The 19,824-nt window shown below is 36.9% G+C and overlaps 1 protein-coding gene across 2 annotated transcripts in view; it reads left to right on the top strand.

Annotated features, from left to right (window-relative positions):
- Nucleotides 1-17,673, top strand: part of SYNJ1 (synaptojanin 1) — a 65,506-nt gene extending 47,833 nt beyond the window's left edge. The window contains exons 25-31 of one of the 2 annotated variants that reach the window (XM_009282947.1): nucleotides 5,414-5,461; nucleotides 7,151-7,189; nucleotides 7,284-7,354; nucleotides 10,983-11,091; nucleotides 11,788-12,008; nucleotides 15,693-15,773; nucleotides 16,493-17,673. In XM_009282947.1, coding sequence (XP_009281222.1) covers nucleotides 5,414-5,461; nucleotides 7,151-7,189; nucleotides 7,284-7,354; nucleotides 10,983-11,091; nucleotides 11,788-12,008; nucleotides 15,693-15,773; nucleotides 16,493-17,347 — 1,424 coding nt within the window. In that variant the 3' untranslated portion in view covers nucleotides 17,348-17,673. The remainder of the gene's footprint in view (nucleotides 1-5,413; nucleotides 5,462-7,150; nucleotides 7,190-7,283; nucleotides 7,355-10,982; nucleotides 11,092-11,787; nucleotides 12,009-15,692; nucleotides 15,774-16,492) is intronic. The other variant, XM_019473068.1, reaches the window with a different exon arrangement.
- Nucleotides 17,674-19,824: the final 2,151 nt, after the last annotated feature.

The following is a 19,824-nucleotide window of genomic DNA, read 5'->3' as shown; positions in this document are numbered from 1 at the left end:
GAGAAACTGGATGTTCAGAAGCATATGGGCAACTTAGTTAATAACAAACTGACCCTTGTCATTTTTAACTTTCTCATTCTTTTTCTTCCCTCTTACTGTACTGATATTTTTCATTATTGCTGCATTCATTTCTTAATACTATAAGGCGGTAGGAGTCCTGCACCTGCTAGAAAAGAATTTGGAGGTAATGTTTTTAATTGTTTTCGAATATGACTACGTAGCAAAACTACTATGGTGGTCTGTTGTGACAATACTTATGATGATGTCCAAAGGTATAAAAGTGGGTAATTCTTGAATGTCAATGTAGTTTCTTTCTCAGGGTTTGTATCCCCCTCTGAATTACATTTGACGTTTTAGTGAAAAAATATTTCTCCAGAAGTTGGTACGTTATAGTCAGAGAGATTAAAGTTGTTCCAGGTTTTTATTACTTTGTCCTGGTCAAAATATACCCAGCTAACTTTTCTGTGAAAGCAGAAACTCGTCTTTAGTTGTGAAAAGGCTAGCTTTTGTTCTCACAGTCCATGACAAGGAGCATTGTAAAATGGATTGTGATTGTAGCTACTTGCAGTGATTATCCATTAATTAATTGCTCAAGTTGAAACTACTGCTGGTCTGGCCCAGTTTCCCCTGGATGATCACCACTTAACAGAGAGCTCAAATCACTGAGCAATATTTGTCTCTAAGCTGAATGCTGACGTATGGGTAGTCTATTTTCTGTTTCCAAGTCTTGAAATGGGCTCCTAAGCCCTTCCTAGAGACATGAAACATCCTCCATAGTTCTTGGAACTAGCGTGTACTTCAGAAACACAAACTGAGCAAAGGAATTGATTCGCTTACTTCGAAGGCACTTGAGAGCTACAGGTCTTTACAAAGTAACAAAATCCTGAAATAATTCTCCCCTAATTCCTTCCCTTTTGATGATGTTGAGGGCCTTATCAACCCTTTAGGCTAGTTTTGTTTTTTTCCAGCTTGATCTGGTTTTGCATGTAATAGCGACTCACACGTTCTCAGAAGTGCTTCTTCTTGAAACTAATCTTTGTCCTTCTTCGTCACACGCTTCATAGTTGAGCTGTCCTGCTTGGACTTAAATCAGCTCATTGATGCATGGGATAGAGTGGGAATAGTTGGTGGCTCTGAAATACTTTCTTAATGGCTTTTCAGACACTGCCATTCAGGTGGTAGGAAAGAGGGTTTTTTGAGAAAATAATTCAAAAGTTTTGAGCAATCTCAGAAAATAACTAAACCATTTTACATAGTATATAAATATCAGCTAACTTAATCTGATGTCAGGCGGAGATGTGCATGGCTCTTAGATACAGTTGAGGGGAGGAGGTGGTTATGCCAAAGGCATAATATTTCAAATTAGTTAAAATGCTTAAGTTTTAGAAAATAGCCAGTTTATACATAACACGCAACATAGGTGAGATTTAATTCATTGTCCTACTTCAGTCCTATATAGTTTTATGTGCACTGACACAATCCTGTTTGCCTAGTTTGTCTCAATTGTGCAAAGACTAGCCGCCTTTTTTTTTACCCTCTTTCCCAACATAGCTTTCCATAAAGAATTGTAACTTGCATAAAACTTGCTGTTTATGCAGTCTTTTAAAAGAGATTGTAGTATATTTTTTTCATATATTATTCTGACCTGAAGCTCATCCCACTTTTTCTATCCTTTTCGTTTTCCACTCATGGCATACATTTATAAGGCATAATGCTTTGCTTTTCAGCGGTACCTGAGCTCAGCTCTGAGCAAGCTAGCACGGGACCGGAAGCAGTATAAATGTCATAGTGTGTTACTGTGCTTGGGGAATGGCATCTGTTTCTCTTACCTAGTATGAAGGCTCCTAAAGCACTGTGAAAATATCCCTGTGTACTGTATAAGCGTATCAAACTTTGGTTTTAGACTTCTGTAGCACATGCAAAGTGACATTGATCGTGTCTTTAAAACGATGTGCATTTTAAATGTTACTTTTTCTTTTTCTCATGTGTTTTAACCTTTTTTTTCCTGAGTGCTTCACTCCCTTCGATGCCCATAACATTTCTTCTAATGGCTCAGTATGCTTTGAAGATGGGAGCAGGATTTGGGCATCTAAGGTTTTTTTGAGAGTTTGGTCATATTTTACTTCAGAAGTAACTCAGAATTCAAAGAAACGAGGCTACGTACTCATTGCAGGGGTTTGCGAAGTGTAGACTTTTTGCCTGCTAATACGAAAGATTTCCACTGAGGATTTTATAAGCTCTCAGTAGTTTATGGTTAAAAATTAAAATGTTGCACTCTGTTTACCCAAGATTTTTTTTGATACATTACAGAGTAAATTCTTACAGAACATTAAAAATTATAAAAGCTGCTAATTGTCAATTAGTTGAAGTTAAAAAATAACATTTGTTTTGGTTTTTTTTTAATAACATTAGTCAGACTTTTCCTGATTAATGCACGAGAGGCTTATAGTTGTCTTTTAACATTGGTTTGAACTGTTAAAATGGGGTTAAGATTGGGTTAAGATTGAGAGAATGCATAGTATTTTCAGTATATGCAATAATTTGGGTAAAATGCATTACATTTTCACTGTGATTATCCTCCAAATAAATAAAATAAACGTAGAAAATACAGTAATAAAGTTGGCATTAAAAGAAATGCAAGTATGTTAAGCTATGAAAATACATGCACCCAAGCAGCAAGTACTTACTAGTGTACGCTGATATTTATAGTCATACATTAAACTTAGCCTTGCAAGAACCATTCAACATCTTTATTTCTCCCCTGTAGCTTTTTTTGAAAACTCCAGCCACTGCTCAGCATCAGTGAGCAAAAGCATCCAACTTTCCAAAGTACAGCATGGGTCCCCAGGCCTTTCCCCCCTTTTGCTTTTTTTTTTTTTTCAGAGCAGAGTTCAGGTTGTTTGGGTGCATTAGGATATGGCAGTCATTTTGCAAAAGCTTTTTTTGTTGGGTTTTGTTTTTTGTTTTTTGTTTGTTTGTTTTTTAATATGGGGAAGAGCACCTTTCTCCTTTCCTTGCTGAAGAAGGAATGTTCAGTAATGGAGGAAACAAGAAGCCTTAATGCTAAAACAGTAAATGCATTGTTCAAATGTAGGCAAATGGCCTAGATTTCACATATATACACATACACATATATACACACACATGCACGCATGTGCATATATGCACATTTTACTTTATGAGAAGTTGGAGTGGCTTTATTTTCCATTAAGCTAATGTGTAAATGTAATCTTTGCAAAACATGCAGCTCTGTCTAAAAGATGTCAGGGCGTAAGTTACAGGTTGTTTCTGTATAAATCCAACCCCTTTCCTTAAAGTACTATTTAAAACAAGTATGTGGTATCTTTACTTGCAAAATACTGTTTCAAACTGCAATAGAGATTTCAAGCTATATACAGACTACGGTAACAGTTTAAAATGATACCCAAAAATGTGTTTCAGTTTCAGATGTACATTTTTCACTGTCCTGAAAATTAAAATCTTCCTATAATGCCAATTGTGATAGCATTATCACAGCACCGTAATTTTGCTTTATCACTGTTGAAGAGTATTATTAGTAAGTGAAATTTGGGGTATTTGACCTTTATGCCCTTTCTCTCCCATATAATGAATATTTTTAAATTTGCAAAACCTTTTAAAATCCTCATGCACAGAAGTCTTCCTCTGTATGGTGCACCAACGTAGGAACATGTCTATGTGCTATGGCCAAAGAGGTTCTCTGCCTTCCTTCTCCTGAAAGGAGTTGACTTTATTAATCATCTTGCATAACAGAAGATTTGCTTAACAAGAGCATCCTGAAAATACCTATTCAAAGTATGGGCTGAGTTGCGCTTTGGGAGGGGAAAGTGCAGAAGATCTGTGAAATGAACAGGCTAGTTCCCTGCTCTTGGAGAGGTTTTATTGTGCCCGTTTCCATTAATACTCTGAGATGAACAGTTAGCTTTACGTCTCTGTAACCACAGAGTGTTCAGAGGAGTGTCCTGTAGTCTGTTGGGCTGCTCTCCACCTCCCTTTATTTTCCTCCAGTTAGCAGGTAGGCTTCTCATAGCCTATGGGTTACCACTTTCTTTTCTCCCCTAGGGTTCCTCTGGGTTGCATGGGAGAAGGGCAGAGCTAGTACCTGAAAGCAATGACACGTTCTCAGGCAGTGCTCCCCTCCTGCGCGCCCCGCCCCCACAAACGGTCTCTATTCATCCCTCCTCAGTGCTGCTTCTCTCGCAGAGAAGTTCACTGTCAGAAACTTTTGCGATGGAAATCTAATGTCGTTTGGCAGAGCCTGGAACTCACCCAGAATATATAACATATGCTAGTATTTAACATCTTTGAACCAGATGTTCAGCAAAACCAGAGATCTGACATCTCTGGAGATAATCACATACCAGCCTCATCTGCAACCTTCACTCTTCCTACTCTGAGTGACACCTCCACCCATATCTGACAAAATTCACAGCACTCTTTCCAGATCATAGAGAGCTCCTGAGCAGATACCACACATTGGCACATGATGAGAAAGCATGAGGCTGTGTCATCGCTAAGGCAAAAGTTGCTTTTAAGGTAGGCTTCTTGAACACTGGCTCCCTTTCCTTCCTCTATACTTGAGCCACTCCAGAGCTGCCAGATATTACTGTTACTTTTTCCTATGCGCATGCCTTAAGGATTTCTCCTTACTTACCGTCTAGTATTATCTATGTCCTGCCATGTTCTTACCATACAATTTTACGGACCCAGTATATGCTTGATCATATTGCAGAAATAAAATAATTCAGCATGGTTATGCATGATTGAAAATCTTTCTCTCAATCTGAACTGTAACATCTACTGTGCACCAGTTGATACAGCTTTCCCACGTACAGAGTGCTGCTTGGAGATAACTTAATGATACGATTCTGTAGGATACAAGACATTGTATAAAGTGGGAAACTTATTTCTTCCATAAAATTGCTTATTCAAATGTAGTCTTGGCAGAAACATACTATGTAGTATTCTCCTAAATTACAGGAAGCAGACTTAATGGTGCAGGGTATAACTGATGTACCTGTTTATTTTCAAGTGTTTGAGTATAGGTATGTGCTCTGCTTTAGGAGAGTTTCAAGACTGACTTTTAATATCATTCTGAATTTACAAAAGCTTGTGGAGAGTGAATACTGAAGAAATGAAATTCTCTTTCAACTGTAATGTAAAACTGAAATAATAGCATGTTTCTAAACACGATCGTACTTGCTGATCTCTAATTTGTGTCAGTCTGGTTTCCCCATGCTGCTACAAACAGTTATCTCCTACAAGTAACTACAATCTAGCTAGGCCATTTTTAAATTATGTAAAAGTGTCTTGTGGCAGTGTTCTTTCTGGTTTTACTTTCTCAATCTACTGCTTTTCTTATGCAATGTACAGCTTCTCTTCTTTCTCTGAAAAGGTCTTGGAGCTCCTCCCAGTCCTGGGGTAGCTAGGAGAGAAGTAGAAGGTAACATAATAATTTTTGTATTCTAGAAACGGATTTCTAATTTAATACTTGAGTAATATTGTTGCCCTTGTGATACTAAAGGTGGTTTCATGAAGGTATTTATTGTGTAGGAACTTTCTTCTTTTATTTGACATAGTTTTCAGACAACCAAGTTGCTTCCTGTTTTTCAGTGATGGTGTGAATTGTTATAGAAGGCAGTCTTCATTTATGAAAAATGAAATGAAAACTTAGACTGCACTAATCAAGAAGAATACTTTCAAGGCTGACTCTCAGAGGAAGCTGTAGCTGACTGACTGCTAGAGTAAATACTATACCTGTAACTAAATCGGGAATCTGGGAAGCCTAATTTTTCATGAAGAACTACATATGTTCATATATTTTGGGCAGAGAAACTTCCATTTAAATAATTTAGCCTATAATTTAATATTTTGTCCCTTTCTAAGGAGCACGGTGTAGGTATTTTGATTCTGATACCTAAATGTATGTGACATACATTTATGAGAAGCATTTCTCTTGCATTATTCTAGCTGGAGTATGTGCGTATAGTGCTGAATGGGTCCTGTTTTAGCCATGCCAGCAGAGTCATGTTTTTGGGTTTCTTCTTGTCGCCTCAGGAATGTGTCCCTTTGTAGCAAATATAGGTATGGCAATAAAAGTCTTAATATAGTCACAGTCAAGATGTCCTCCTGTATACTACAATTAATTTTGGCTGTGTTGCTGGTTCACTTTTCTAAATTGGCAAAACCACTATATGCATAGAGTAGTTCAGGTTGGAAGGGACCTCTGGTGGTTATCTAGTCCAACCTCCTGCTCAGAGTATGGTAAACTGGCGCCAGGTTGCTCAGGGTACGAGTCGCATTACCAGGAACTGTACCCAGAAACCCATTCTAACCAGCTCGAAGAAAGCAGGGTTGTCTGACAACTGGAAGCTGATTTGATAAACAAAGTGTCTTATGTACCACAGAGTATTCCTTCCAGTTACTGTAACTGACATGGTGATTTTACCTTCCTGGGAAATAGGCAACAGAAATACAAGCCAGAATCCTAAACCTCTTTGCCTGTTAGAAATTGTGCACTTGTCTGAGGTAAAGGTAATTTTTTCGTATCTTGCACTTCACAACTTGAATGTTCCATACAAGGTTGTCATTAGCATCAGCCTGTAAATGTTGAGGTTGGTGCTGTAATATATTTATCCCATAAACAAAGAGAGTAGGTTCAGGAACTTTGGTGTAGACCCTGTAGATTGCTGAACCATGTATAATTACAGAGGTACTCTTCTGATCGCATGATTTTTTGAATCGGCATGTTACATAAGTTCTTTTTGTTTTAAAGACTGCTGTTAGAATATTTGCAGAATACACTGTGAAAGAAAACTTCTAGCACGACTGAGAACACAGGGTACCTCTACAAGTGGGCGTCTTCAGCTTGCAAAACAAATAGGAGGTGATTTGACTTAATTTGTAATTAGAAGGGTCAAATTACCTCACATGTGCTATGGGATAAGAGTGTGCTAGAGTAACAGGTTAGCTGACGGATAGACTTTAATATGTAACAATTTAAAAAAAAAAAAAAAAATCACTGATGTCTTTTTGCTCCCATTTCCACTAGTGATAATGTACCATTGCCGTATAATACCCGTTTGTAGCTTATCTAACAAAGATAATCTAATTTTTTTTCCATGCTTCAAAGCACAAAAAAGTCCTGGAACACAAAGAAAAGATAACTTAGGTAATACAGATATGTGCTTTGTACTAACTATAATACTGAAAGAAATTGATTTTGAAATATGTTCTAAGTCAGTGATCTCTAATATCTGTTCCAGTTCGTAATCAGCCTCCACCTTCAACTGGAATTTCAAGTTCAGGAACTGCTGGATATGGTACAACAAGACCGGTAGGTATTCTATCTTAAAATAATTTTCCTCCTAAGTTTCTACAGTTTATTATGCTGGCGGTGGGTTTTTGTAAGTCGTAACAGATGTAAGAAAACTGCAAAATTGACTAGTCATTTTACAGCTTACATGAGTTAGTTGCCTCAGCAATTCTTGTCATTTGACTAAAAATACTTCAAAATATATATACTGGACATGGCTTTATTGTTTTGCATTCTCTGCAGTCACTTCATAGGCTCCCAAGTAATACCCCATTTTGTGTCCACTTTCAAATAACTGCAGAGTTGTTCTTTGTATTATATGCTCCCGTTGACTGCATTGCTGATTTGGTATGATAAAATGTATTATCTTCTGTGCCGAAATGTATATCCTGATGGCAGTTAATTGCTTGCAGGCAGTTAACGTATTATATAGGCAGTTGATGTATTATATTGCTGATTACTTGATATGTAATGGAATATTGTACCTTGTTTTAAAAATTAATTTTGATAAGTGTCTTCATGTAAAAGTGAAACATTCAACTATTTCAACAAAACATTCAACAAACATTAGTTCTGCATTTCATTCTTTTTTTGTGGAACTGAACTGAAGGAACTGAATGGAGGATTTATAGGTGCTTGAATGCTTCGCTACAAGCAAGGACTCGAGATGGAAAACATCTGCCTTATTTCTCTTAACAGCAGCAAGTAGGAGCCTTGCGTTAGGGAAGGAGAAAGTGTTTTAATAGCTATAGGTCTTCTTAAAGAATTACTTAGAAATGGTATTGCTTGTTGATAATTCTTTAGACTTTGCAGCATATTTCAGAGAGAATTTTTGTAGCAGCATGAAGGACTTTTCTTTCTATATCTACATCAACCACAGTATTTGTGCTTGCTTTGTTCTCTCTGTTGTGGCAGTTCCAGGCTGTTTAACTTAGATCATACCTCTTTATACCTGAACGTTTTACAGACTAAAAAGCAGCAAAAGTTGACTCTTTCTTATCAGTTTCTTGCTCATTAGAGAACTTTGTTTTCCTTCTCTAAGGCATATCCCCTTCTCATTGGGATAACGTTCACAACGACACTGGCAGGATGGAGAGCACAGATATGAGTCTTTAGAAAGGCTAAAAAGCACTCTGCTTGCATAAATGTCAGTGGGATAGATACTGATGAGGCTTTTGACCTATCTACAAATATTGCACCTCTTCTTTAATGATGTACCTTTCTTTCAGGTAAAGTGATAGACCAGTTGTTGCGAATGAGAGAGAGAGAGAGTGTGAAGAAGCCATTAAAATAAAGATGCAGCTAACCACAAGAGTTTAAGTTAAATCCATATAAATTTGTTTTATAAAAGAGTCCTTTTCCACCTTTTAAATGAGCAAGAAACAAAAGAACGCTGCCAGCTGTGCAGAGACATCAGAGTTCTTGTAGAGCTTAAAGGAGTTGTACCTTACTGGTATTGCCATTTCTATTGTACTCTTGAACAATACTGAAACCACTGAAAACTGCTGTTGAAAGCCACCACTGAAATCACTTTTTGCTGATTCATTTTTCTCCGAGATTGACTCTCACAGTGAACAGTTCTTGATCTTTGCACTTTTTTGTTATTTTCCCAGAAATGTAAAATGCCCTCTTCTAAAATTTGGATAAAGAAAACCTGGTATACACAGGAAAGAATGTATTCATTTATCACCATGTGCCTCACTTTTTTTTTTTTTTTTTTGGTAACCTGGAGCCAGCACAGGATTTGACTTCTAAATCAAAATAATTCAGTAAAAAAATACTCCACCAGTATCTTGGAATTGGCATAAGTGCAAGAATTTTTATTCATATGAACAAGACGGGGAAACAGTAGTACTGTTCTCTTCTGCTGTGCTTCTCAACACCCAGGCTGGACTACAGTTAGAGATGCTTGCCTGTTTCCAGAAAGGACCGTGGTACTGCAATTGCCAGCATAATTTGACAAGACAAAGCTGACTGCATCTCTTCTTTTGCAGACGTTGAGATTTCCTTTAAAAAACACCTAAGCAAACCAAACCAAACAAACAAGAAAACCCACAACAAACCAACCAAACAAACGTACTAGAAGGTGTGAAAAAACATCTCCTAAGATCTGCTTGGCTTTTCAAGCCTCAACCCTTGTTTGGATTTCCTAACTGACATTGCTGCTTTCCTTTTTCTCAGGTTGTTTTTTGGGCAGCATTTCATTGCAAGGATTTCAGCACCAGGGACAGTAGCCACGGCGGGCGCCGCTTCCCACTGGGTGCTCCTGAGGATTATGTTGGGACTTCCTTTCTGTTTCTTTTCTGTTCCTTTTTGATGTTTTGGGTTTTCGGGGGGGGGGTTAAATACATTTTGGCATTTAATCCAGCCATCCTTCTGCCTACTTGCAGAATATTCAAAGAAATGACAAAATGCATCTTGGCAATTAAAGGGAAGACAGATATTTCAGAGGTTAGGTGGTTTAAAGCATTTAGAAAGTTGTTAAATGGACTCAGCCAAGCATAATGAATCAGATGTTATACGAAGTCTTCGAAGCAGAGTACATACGTCTAGTAAAAGTAAGGTCAAGGATGATACCTGTTCTGTAGTGGTGAAGTTTCTTTGCTTCATTTGTGTGTAGAGTTGTGTAATGGGGTTTGCTCTGAAAACCATTTCTAGAACATCCACTGTTACTAAGATTTTGTCGGAATATACCAAGTACACAAAATTTTAGAGGAAACAAATCTTACAAACTATCTTGCTTCATGATTTTTTTTTTTTTTTGTGAAATGGAATATACCAAGTACACAAAATTTTAGAGGAAACAAATCTTACAAACTATCTTGCTTCATGATTTTTTTTTTTTTTGTGAAATCTAGCATTTTTATTCTAATGCTTTACATTCAGCTTTCATATGTGGTGTTTGTAATTCATTCAGCCTCAGTTGTAATCTGGAATAGTTTCCTATTTCTCTTTAAATACTGATGTAGACTTTTTTAATTTTGTTTTATGAGAGTAATTCCATTCCCAGCATATTAACTTCTATTCCAACAAGTTTGGGAAGACTCCAGCCTTCAGATGAGGCAGAATGTATGTTTCATTAATACTGTTTGCTGAGGAACAGGAGTAACTGCCTTGCAGTTAGCAAACATAAGTTTCAGAGAAAAGAACTAACCATGGTCTTTTATGCTTACCTTGGACTTCCACTATATAAAATTGACTATAGCTGTTGTTTGCAAATGACAGGCTATAATTATAGCCTAAAAGGTAGATGGTGTCTACAGCCTGCATTGACAGTGGGTTATCAATGTGTCCTTACGAGATCTTCAAATAAAGTTGTTGTTGTTTTTGTTGCTTATGACAATTCACAGACTTAGGTAAAATTAACTTACTAATACTAACAAAATAATAAGCGTTTCAAACGTTGTTGCACAGGTAAGTATTTATATAAGTTGAAAACTTTTGTAAAAATCCTTTGCTTTGAATTGAACCCTCGTAATGTTTTGAGAATATATTCTTTGCTTTTACATGTGCATAAAAAATTAGCTTAGCAACTGTTATCAAAGAATTTATTTTTCAGAGTCCTAATTATCCTGAATCACTTAACAGTAGATGACTACAGATGCAAAGTAGAACTAAAATAATTTCTTTTTACCAATTACTGTGTCAGACTGTTCCACCTCGAGCTGGAGTTATTAGTGCACCACAAAGCCATGTCCGTCCCTCTGGGGGAAGACCAGCACCTGAAACCCAAACCAAACCAGCTGAACCACCAAGGGGTAAGTTTACTTTTAGAAGTTAAATATAAATGTCGCTATTCAGTCGAGAGGTACTGTCTCTGGTTTGAATGCTTTGTTTTCAACAGGTGCTTCGTTTTTCACTAGAAATTAAGATTCCCGAACGTAGTAACATTTGGCAGGTATTGTAAACCTTTATCAGATAAGAGGCAGCAGTCAGAGGAGACCTAGACCCACAGAGTTCACGCCATCAAGAGAAACTTTGATCAGATTGCTGTGTTCTGGTCTGGGCACATTGGTGTGTCCTATCATAGGTGTTGATCACTGGATCATTCTCTGCAGTGGTTGCTCCGTAATCGTAATATTTGGAATAGTGTTTATGTTTGACTCTCAAAGCCACTTCCTAAACGTAAAGATAAAGGGGTTTTTTTAATTGTATTAATATCAAAATATGCATTTTATAGTAGTGACTTCCAAAATACTTTTAAATACAACTGAAGTAGACTTAAGAATGACATGGTTTCTGGTTTTCTATTTTGTATCTATAGTAATTTTAATGGAGATGCGCTGAGCTTTTGATGACTTCTAATCTAGTTGCCATGAACACCTGCTGTTCTTACAGCCCCTTCTTCTGCAGTTCTGTCTGGTGCTTCCACAGCCACGTGTTCTCATTCATGCCATTCTTAAGATCTCTATTACAATTCTTGACAATGAAAAACACTGCAAATATACTTGCAGGCTCACCACTGCTTCCTGAACCACTAAAGCCTCAGGCTGCTGGACCTGCTCAGCCCACCACTCAGCCACTGCCTGTGCTAAGGATGCAGGAGCCTCTCATACCTGTGGCATCGCATCCATCTCAGACAAGTGCCCCACAAAGTCTGGAACCCCCACAACCGCCTCCTCGTAGCCGATCATCTCACAGTTTGCCTTCTGAATCTGCTCCTTCACAGCAGCAAGTAAGTAAAAGAACCTTGTATATGTGTTTTTTCATTATGTAAATTAGCACAGCTTGTGCTGAATGCTGTAGATTTGTGAGAAACACCTAAAGCAAGCAAACAAACAAAAATAAAGGTCAAAAGATTGGATTCAAAGATCATCAGGCTCTACTAGGATAATACTTAATTGCTTAGGTATTGTCCATGAATAACTAATATCTCAAATACTAAACATTTAACTTGAGACTTCGTATGACAGACTTACAGCTTATGGACAGCTTGTTCTTAAAATTATGTTGTCAATTGACAACTTTGTATGGAAGAATACTCAGTCTAAGAAATTTAATTTTATAATGACATGTGCATGACTTAAACTGTATAGTAACTAGCTAACGCAGGTTTTGATTATAAAATAAGCTTTATAGATCGCATGATGTGGTGCTTTACGTTGATGATAATTCACTGCAGGAAGACGATACTGATAGATACTTAATAGAAATACATTTCTCCCCATTCGCCAGTGTCAAATAAAATATAGAAACATATCAAAATAATCTGCAAATTTAATACAGTAACATAAATATTCTGTTCTGTGGGACCATTTAGAGTGTTATTTTCAAAAAAACCCCTTTTTCTAGGAAAAGCCATAGCTGCTTAGTACTGTTTAAAAAATGCAGAAGTAAGTTTTCAGTGTCGTTTATATATACGTAAGGCTAAACCTCTTCACTAAAGGCCAGTGCTGTTAGTTTTTACAGTATCAGGTGCTAGGGCAGATAATACACTACTTGAATAAAACCACAAATTTATTGAAGCTGATGGATTTGTGCCCAGTTCTTACCAAGAGTAAATTTGTGGTTTTGTTTTCTGGTGTTTGGTTTTTTTAAACATAAACTCAGCTGCGGATATTTATGACTACGTAAGTTTTCATCAGTATTTTAGATTTTACCTTATCTCTACATCTGAAGCCCACTTGCACTAAAGCACTTAGTTAATACCTATTTTGTACCACAATGAAGCAGCCAAATTCAGTCCTCAGTGAGTTGATTTTGAATTCTAATGGAAAAATCTTTAAATGCTCTTCCTTTCTTTCTGCTGAACCTGTCTCTGCCTGTTAACATTTTTTTCATTTTGGAAACTTAGGCCAAAAACCGGAGGACATTTTTTGAATATACAGGTAGAATATCAGGACTTTTTGTAGTTTGTTACAAAGTATGAAGTGTTGCCAGCAGAGTATATACATGGAGGCATAAGGTACTTGAGAACATACTGATTTTGTGAATAGAAACAGATTGCATTGTGTCACTTTTGAAAGCCTCACACCTTCTAAATGTAGTTTTACCACTGATCATTATGTGAAAGAGGTGCAAGCAGTTAGTTCAAAATTATTACGAAAATTACACTTATCTGTGTGTATACACAGCAATCAAAAATATGCTTAAGAACACTATAAACAGGATTTTAAGCTTTGTAATGCCGTGGCTATATTGTTAAAAATATCCAAACCAGATAGTTTAAGACTACTTCAGGGAGCTATAATTTTCTCTGCAATCAGACTTCTTTGATTAATGCAGGCTGTGCAATCACAAGAAAGGCCCACTTTGAGCTTCATTTATTGTCTCCAGCTTAGGGTTTGGGGTTTTTTTGAGTTTAGTTAAATGATGTTTATTTCATTTCTTGATTATCATTTGTAAATATGAAGTTTTCTGAGAATAGGTCTTTAAATAAATACAAAGTCTTTTGAGAGGTAGTGGATTCCAAGCCCATCCTTTGATTCAGAGCTTGATTGTGATGTTTAAGAACCCAAATCTCTCCTTATAAAAATAATTGCTTGTATACAGTGTGAATATTCAGGACTCTATAGCTTACCAAGCAATACTTTAAAAAAGAAAAGTAGTTATTGTAAATAGTTTTATTTATTGTAAATTAAGGAGATTTTGTTTTTTGATTGAATGAGAAGTCTTACCTTTTTTTTCAGCTTGAAAAACTATTACTATAGATGAGTGAGTATACCAACACAGTTCCCAGAATGAGGGCTGTAGTGCTTTTCATGTTAATAGATGGTTAGAATTAGACCATCAATAGTCAAATTCTTATAATCAGTCTTCAAAAAATAGCACAGTCAGCTGCACAATGAATGTCTGTATGGAAATAACACTAGAATTGGCTTGAGCTGGTTGTTTTGACTCTTAATGGTAGAGCTTATAAGTCTTACAATAGAATACAACAGAAATTTAAAATTTAGTACAGTGTGTAATAAATATTTTTGGTTTGTATTCATTTCTCAAAAAATGGCTTTGTGAAAACTTAAAAGTATTTTTAACATAAGGTTGCTTTGTTACTTGGATTTTCTTCCTAATTTTCTTTCCTTTGATGTCTGTTTCTCTTTCACAAGCAGGAGCAACCATCAGGGTAACAGGTATCTGACTATTTACCAATCTTGTATGTGGTCTCCATTTACTCAAGCAGAAAAGATGTATGAATCTTGTTTTCATACATCTGCAGTCTCATCCATGTTAAAAATCACCTGTCCACATTAATGAATTGACCGTCATACCATAGTTTGCTTTTTCCTTTCATAATGCAATTAAAATTGATACTGGTTTTATTAGCACCATAGCAAATATTTTGCTTCATCATCTTTTATGAAACAATTGGAACCTCACGTATGTTGCTTAGTCACTGCTGAATCTCCTGGCCTCAGTCTATTTGGAAAAAAATGAGAAGGTGTTGGAGTTAACATTTCTCTTTAATACAAATAAAACCTGATGCAATTGCACTGCCAAAGTTTTTTCAAAATAAAACCCGTATGTCACATTTCTCAAAGAACAGAGAACTTACTATTACCCACAGTAAAATATACTGTTTGTTACAATTTTAAAAGCATGTGGTTCCAGAATTATTCAGAGCAAATTTTTACTTACAATAAAGAACAATTTGGATTCATAGTTTCTTTGGGACCTTGTACTTTTTGATTACTTGGTTAATGAACACAGGACTTAACCAGCTGGTACCAAGCTGCATTTGACTTACATTCTTTCTACAGTTCAATTTGTCACATTTCCCCCCTCACTTACTTGATGCCTTTGTTTTAGTACTATTTTCCAAAACACTTACTATATACATATAAAAATACCAACATTGAACTACCCTATTTATGGTTTGGTAACATTAGGCCTCATCTATTTCAGAAAAACTCTCTAGTACCAGGGATGCATGTAACCGATGTTGTTGTTTCAAAAAAAACCCACCAGAGCAAATGCATTGTTGCCAGCATACTTCGTTTCTCCTGCCGACCAATTCAAGCCACAACTGCAATTTTTTAAAGAAATTGCTATGCTGGATACCTTGGGAAAAACTTATCATTTTCTTACTATTCCTGAGAGTCTCTAAAGCCTGTAGACTAATTTTGCATAGCTGCTTAGGCAGTGGATACGTGGAGGCATGCTTCAAACTAGTCACAATGAATGCAGTAAAAACAAGATGTTTAAAGATTGAGGTTAGGCTATAATAATACTGTATTTTAGTTGATACTTTTAACTAGCATCCTAGTTCAACAAAACATTAGTTAACAGAATTTTCATGCTAAATATCCGAACTATTTGGGTACATTAAGGTGATGGGTTAAAATGACAAATTTGCTTGTGAAATTGGAATTCTCAGAAGCTGTTTTAACTTAAGCTTAATTCTTTGCGTTCGTTTAATAAGGGGAAGCTCCAAACTCTGTTCTGTCAGTGTGATGACTTGACCAAAGGTAGATACTCTGCCTTTTTGGACAGCTGTTACAAGGTATAAAAGTTGCATTGTTGTTTGAAGAAATTTTTATAAACAGGAATATTTTGTTTTTAAAAGATGAGAAGTTCTGTGGAGAAAAGTCTGTCTTCTCCATTTGGTATTATTCTAAACAATGATAACTTGCCATTTTAAAATATTACAAACTGATGCTCGTACCTTCACATGGCAAGAAGCACTGGAGATGCCTACAGATGCATATGTCTACACAGAAATGTCTGAAGTGCATATACTAATAACACTAATACTTCCTTTCATTGTGATGCTTAAATATTGCTTGTAACATCAGTGTTATAAACTCTCAAACAATGAAAGCTAGTTTTTTATTTCATTATTTGTGCTGGGTTATCGCTTGTTTAGAATACAGCATCATTTCCCAAGTTTCTTAAAGATTTTCTTAGACAATGTCCACTAGTGCTTTTGGCTAGGATTCTGACCTGCATGAAGTAGATTCAAGTTGCATCAACCAACACAGGGGAAAATTGTGTTTCTTTTTGGCTTTTCTTCAGAGGAGGGGTTAAGGATTACTGTTTTCCAGAAAAGAAGCAATCATTCTACTACAAGTGCATTGTGCAAGTTACAACCAAATTGTACTGAAGTTTCAGTTTAAGCCCAAGAGCTTCTTTTCGTCTCATAGAAGAGTGAGAAATGGGGAGTTAGTAATAATCTTAAAACAGACAGCCACGTGATTACTAAGCAGCTTGTTTTCTTTCCAGATTAAAACAAATGGAACGTACGGCACTAAACTTGAAACACAGTTAAACAGTGACCCTTTTGAAGATTTGTCATTTAAGCTGCTTGTGTCAAAGATGCAGACGTCTGTTCGAACATCACCTGTTCCGACTTTAAACCAAAAGGAGTTGATACAGTTGCCTTCAGCAACACAAAGAAATGCTGATATTTTGAATACTGTAAATTGCATGCCAGCAATGCCTCCTATTCCAACCTTTAACACATCCCAGGAACATATGCGCAGCTCTCCAAATCCATTTATTACTGGACTGAACTGCACAAATCCATTCACTGAAAGAACTCCTAATGCTGGAAACCCATTTAGAACGGAAACGCAAGAGTCTGAAATAACTTCACGTCTTCCAGAAGGACGTGCCGCTTGCAATCCCTTCCCTTCTCTAAATCCCCCCAGTTGTAATACAAGCAAGCCTGTATTTTCTGTTGATGCATCTGAAAACACTTTTTGCTTGCGAAGTAAATCTCTCATGGTAAAAAATGTACACCCAAAAGGATGGGTAACGTTTGAGGAGGAGGAGGAGAATTTCAATGTAAAGCTAAAGCCATCTAAAAGTGTTCCAGATTTTAAGCAAATCAGTTCCAGGAAGTCAGCTGGATCTCCAGATTTGCTGGGCACTGAACAAAACACTTTTCTTGGTTCAGACTTTAATGTTGATAATGACTGGAATAAAAGTTCTACTGATTGCTTCTATACAATGCCAGCAAGAAGACCACCTGCACCTCCTATACCATCAAGAATAACCAGCAACAGATCCCCCTCAGATCCTTTCACTTCTTTGGCACCTAAGGTGTCACCAACGCAAGATTTTACAGAAAGATAGATGTTCAAAAATATAAGAGGTTGTATTTGTTGCTACCTTTATCCAGTAGAATAATTGGGCATTTGAGATTATTCTGTGTGCAATAATTAATTGTCAAATGCACTGAAACTTAACTCTACTCGTAAACAGCCACTATTGTTTGTGTATAAATTTTGAATATGTATATATGGTAGAGCACAAAAAATTGTCTGAAATTTATTAAAATCCTGATGTAATAGTATTTGAATAGACAGAGAAAAGAAAGATGAGCTACTAATCTCATTAAAATATACCAATCTTGGAAAGAATTTTTGCTTAGGGAGCTCTCTCATTTCTGTTCCCCTTTGTGGAATTTAAAAAAAAAAAAAGGGGGGCTCCCTGCTGGTAGCCTCCCCACTCCCTTTTTACTGTTTTGTTAATTGATATTTATAAGTATTTACCAAAGAGCTGCCAAAGTTTATTGAGATTTGAATGTTGACAAGTATTGTTTAGAAGTTTAATTTATAACAGAGGCTATGGATATTTGTAAGGCTTATATTTGAATTTGAGGCACAACAAAAATAGTTTAATTTCAAAATACAAACAAAACTTTGCATATTAATATATTCAATATTTGACTTCAATTTTCTGTGTCAGTACATTTCAGCTATTAAATATTATTGTGACATATACTCACTAGTATTACTTCAGAATAATTGTTCCATATCATCCATTTATTAATTACTATTTTAAAGATACTTTTTTCCCACAAATGGGAAACAACTGATAGAACAGGTTTTCCTTCAACCTCTGGAGAAAAATTCCCCTTGGGTTTTGAGATACAAAGCAGTCTCTACCAGTTGCAGACAGCATATTGGAGTTGGCTTGTCCCACTCCCCTCTTTTGTGTGATAGAAGGGCTTTCTTGTCCCACAGAAAGACCTGAGCGAGGGAATCAGCAGCCGTGTTAGAACATCAGAGGAGGAGGAAGTCCTCTTCATGTGATTGGGCTGTCCGCTCAGCATCCTCCCCATCTACTAGACATACTGCTGTATTTTTAAAATCTTACTTTCAAAGAAAACGGGAGAACAGTAATTCTCTGAGCTGAACAATATCATTCTGTCACTTTTGCAGTTAAGACTAAACGAGTGACTCCTCCTCGCCCAGAGACAGTGACCATCCTCTGCGTGGTGCTGCTTTGAGGTTAGCGAAGGCTCAGTCACAGTTCTACGTATTACGCTATAAAAACGCAACTCTTTGTGCTGTGATGATTTTCTAAAGCTCACGTGAGATTACACAAAATACGGTACTTTGTTATCCTGCGGCAATTTAAATAACTGATTTCCTCAGCTCCGTTTATGTATGCTGTAAAACCCTGCAGTTCTCCTTACCATTCGCAGTGTCTTAGAACATAACTCGTATACGCAGCTGCGTGCTTTCACCCAAAGCTGAACGTGTCACAGTGTTGTCATCTCTTGGGGGACTGCAAATACACACCTACGCGCATTGGCTTACTTGCGAGCAAACTCTGCAAAACCAGGGACTGAAACACAACATACTAGCATTATATTTGTAGTAGCAAAATACACGATGACAGTACTTTTTATAAATTCTCAAACGCTATCGAAACATTATTTATAAAATAATCCACTCTTCCTTTAAAGAGTATATGGTTAGCCATGAGCCGCAGTTGGATAGAGGAGTGACGATAGTTTTATATTGCGCTTTTTTTCCATTCAGGTCATTAAACAGTACTTGTACATTTTAAACAGCAGTGGTACTATACTCTTTGTGCTGCGGTATGTGAATTACCTTGTTTTAAACTGTTGCTATAAACATCTGTGTGATTGGTGTTTTGGTATATTCTTACATTAGCAAAACAATTTTGGGGGGAAGCTTTTTGTTAGTGGAGTTACGTGATAAGTATGTTCTTTGTTGAATATTTAATTACAGTGATTAAAAACTACTGTCTAAAATGTACCTGGTATACAGCACCTCTCCACTTTACAGGATTACGGAGATTGACAGCGAAGTACTGTGAAGATCACAAGAAATGCTCCAAAAATATAGTGTGTGTGTGTGTGTGTATATATAGCTAACCGCTGTAACGTGTATTAACGAAAGTAATTACTAGCAGAAGTTCTGAAAATACTAAGAATTAAAATTAGAAACGCGCAACATGTTTTCATGAATTCCGCGTTCCCTGTGGCAAATCGCTCTGTCCAATGTAACGATTTTCTCGCTCGTGGCACGCTGCTATTTATGGCTGTATCCTTTCCGGAGCTGCAGTATTGAAACTCAGTGGCGTACAGCATTCCCTCTCTGCCCTGCGGAAGGCGGTGGTGTATTCATGAAATAAACGTACCTGCCCTTAAGGAATTTTAGCTGTTTCTCTCTTTGTACCTCAGGTACTCCCCCGGCACCCTCCGTACCGCAGCGCTTCCGCGCCAGGAGGGATGGCGCGGTCCCTCTAAACGCCTCTGATGACGGCGGCGGGAGGGCCGGAAGCGGAAGCGCCCG

Source organism: Aptenodytes forsteri, unplaced genomic scaffold (assembly GCF_000699145.1).
Source record: "Aptenodytes forsteri isolate BGI_AS27 unplaced genomic scaffold, ASM69914v1 Scaffold2, whole genome shotgun sequence".
Taxonomy (NCBI): domain Eukaryota; kingdom Metazoa; phylum Chordata; class Aves; order Sphenisciformes; family Spheniscidae; genus Aptenodytes; species Aptenodytes forsteri.
Note: the sequence above shows the minus strand (reverse complement) of the source record. Positions and strands in the feature narration are given on the sequence as shown.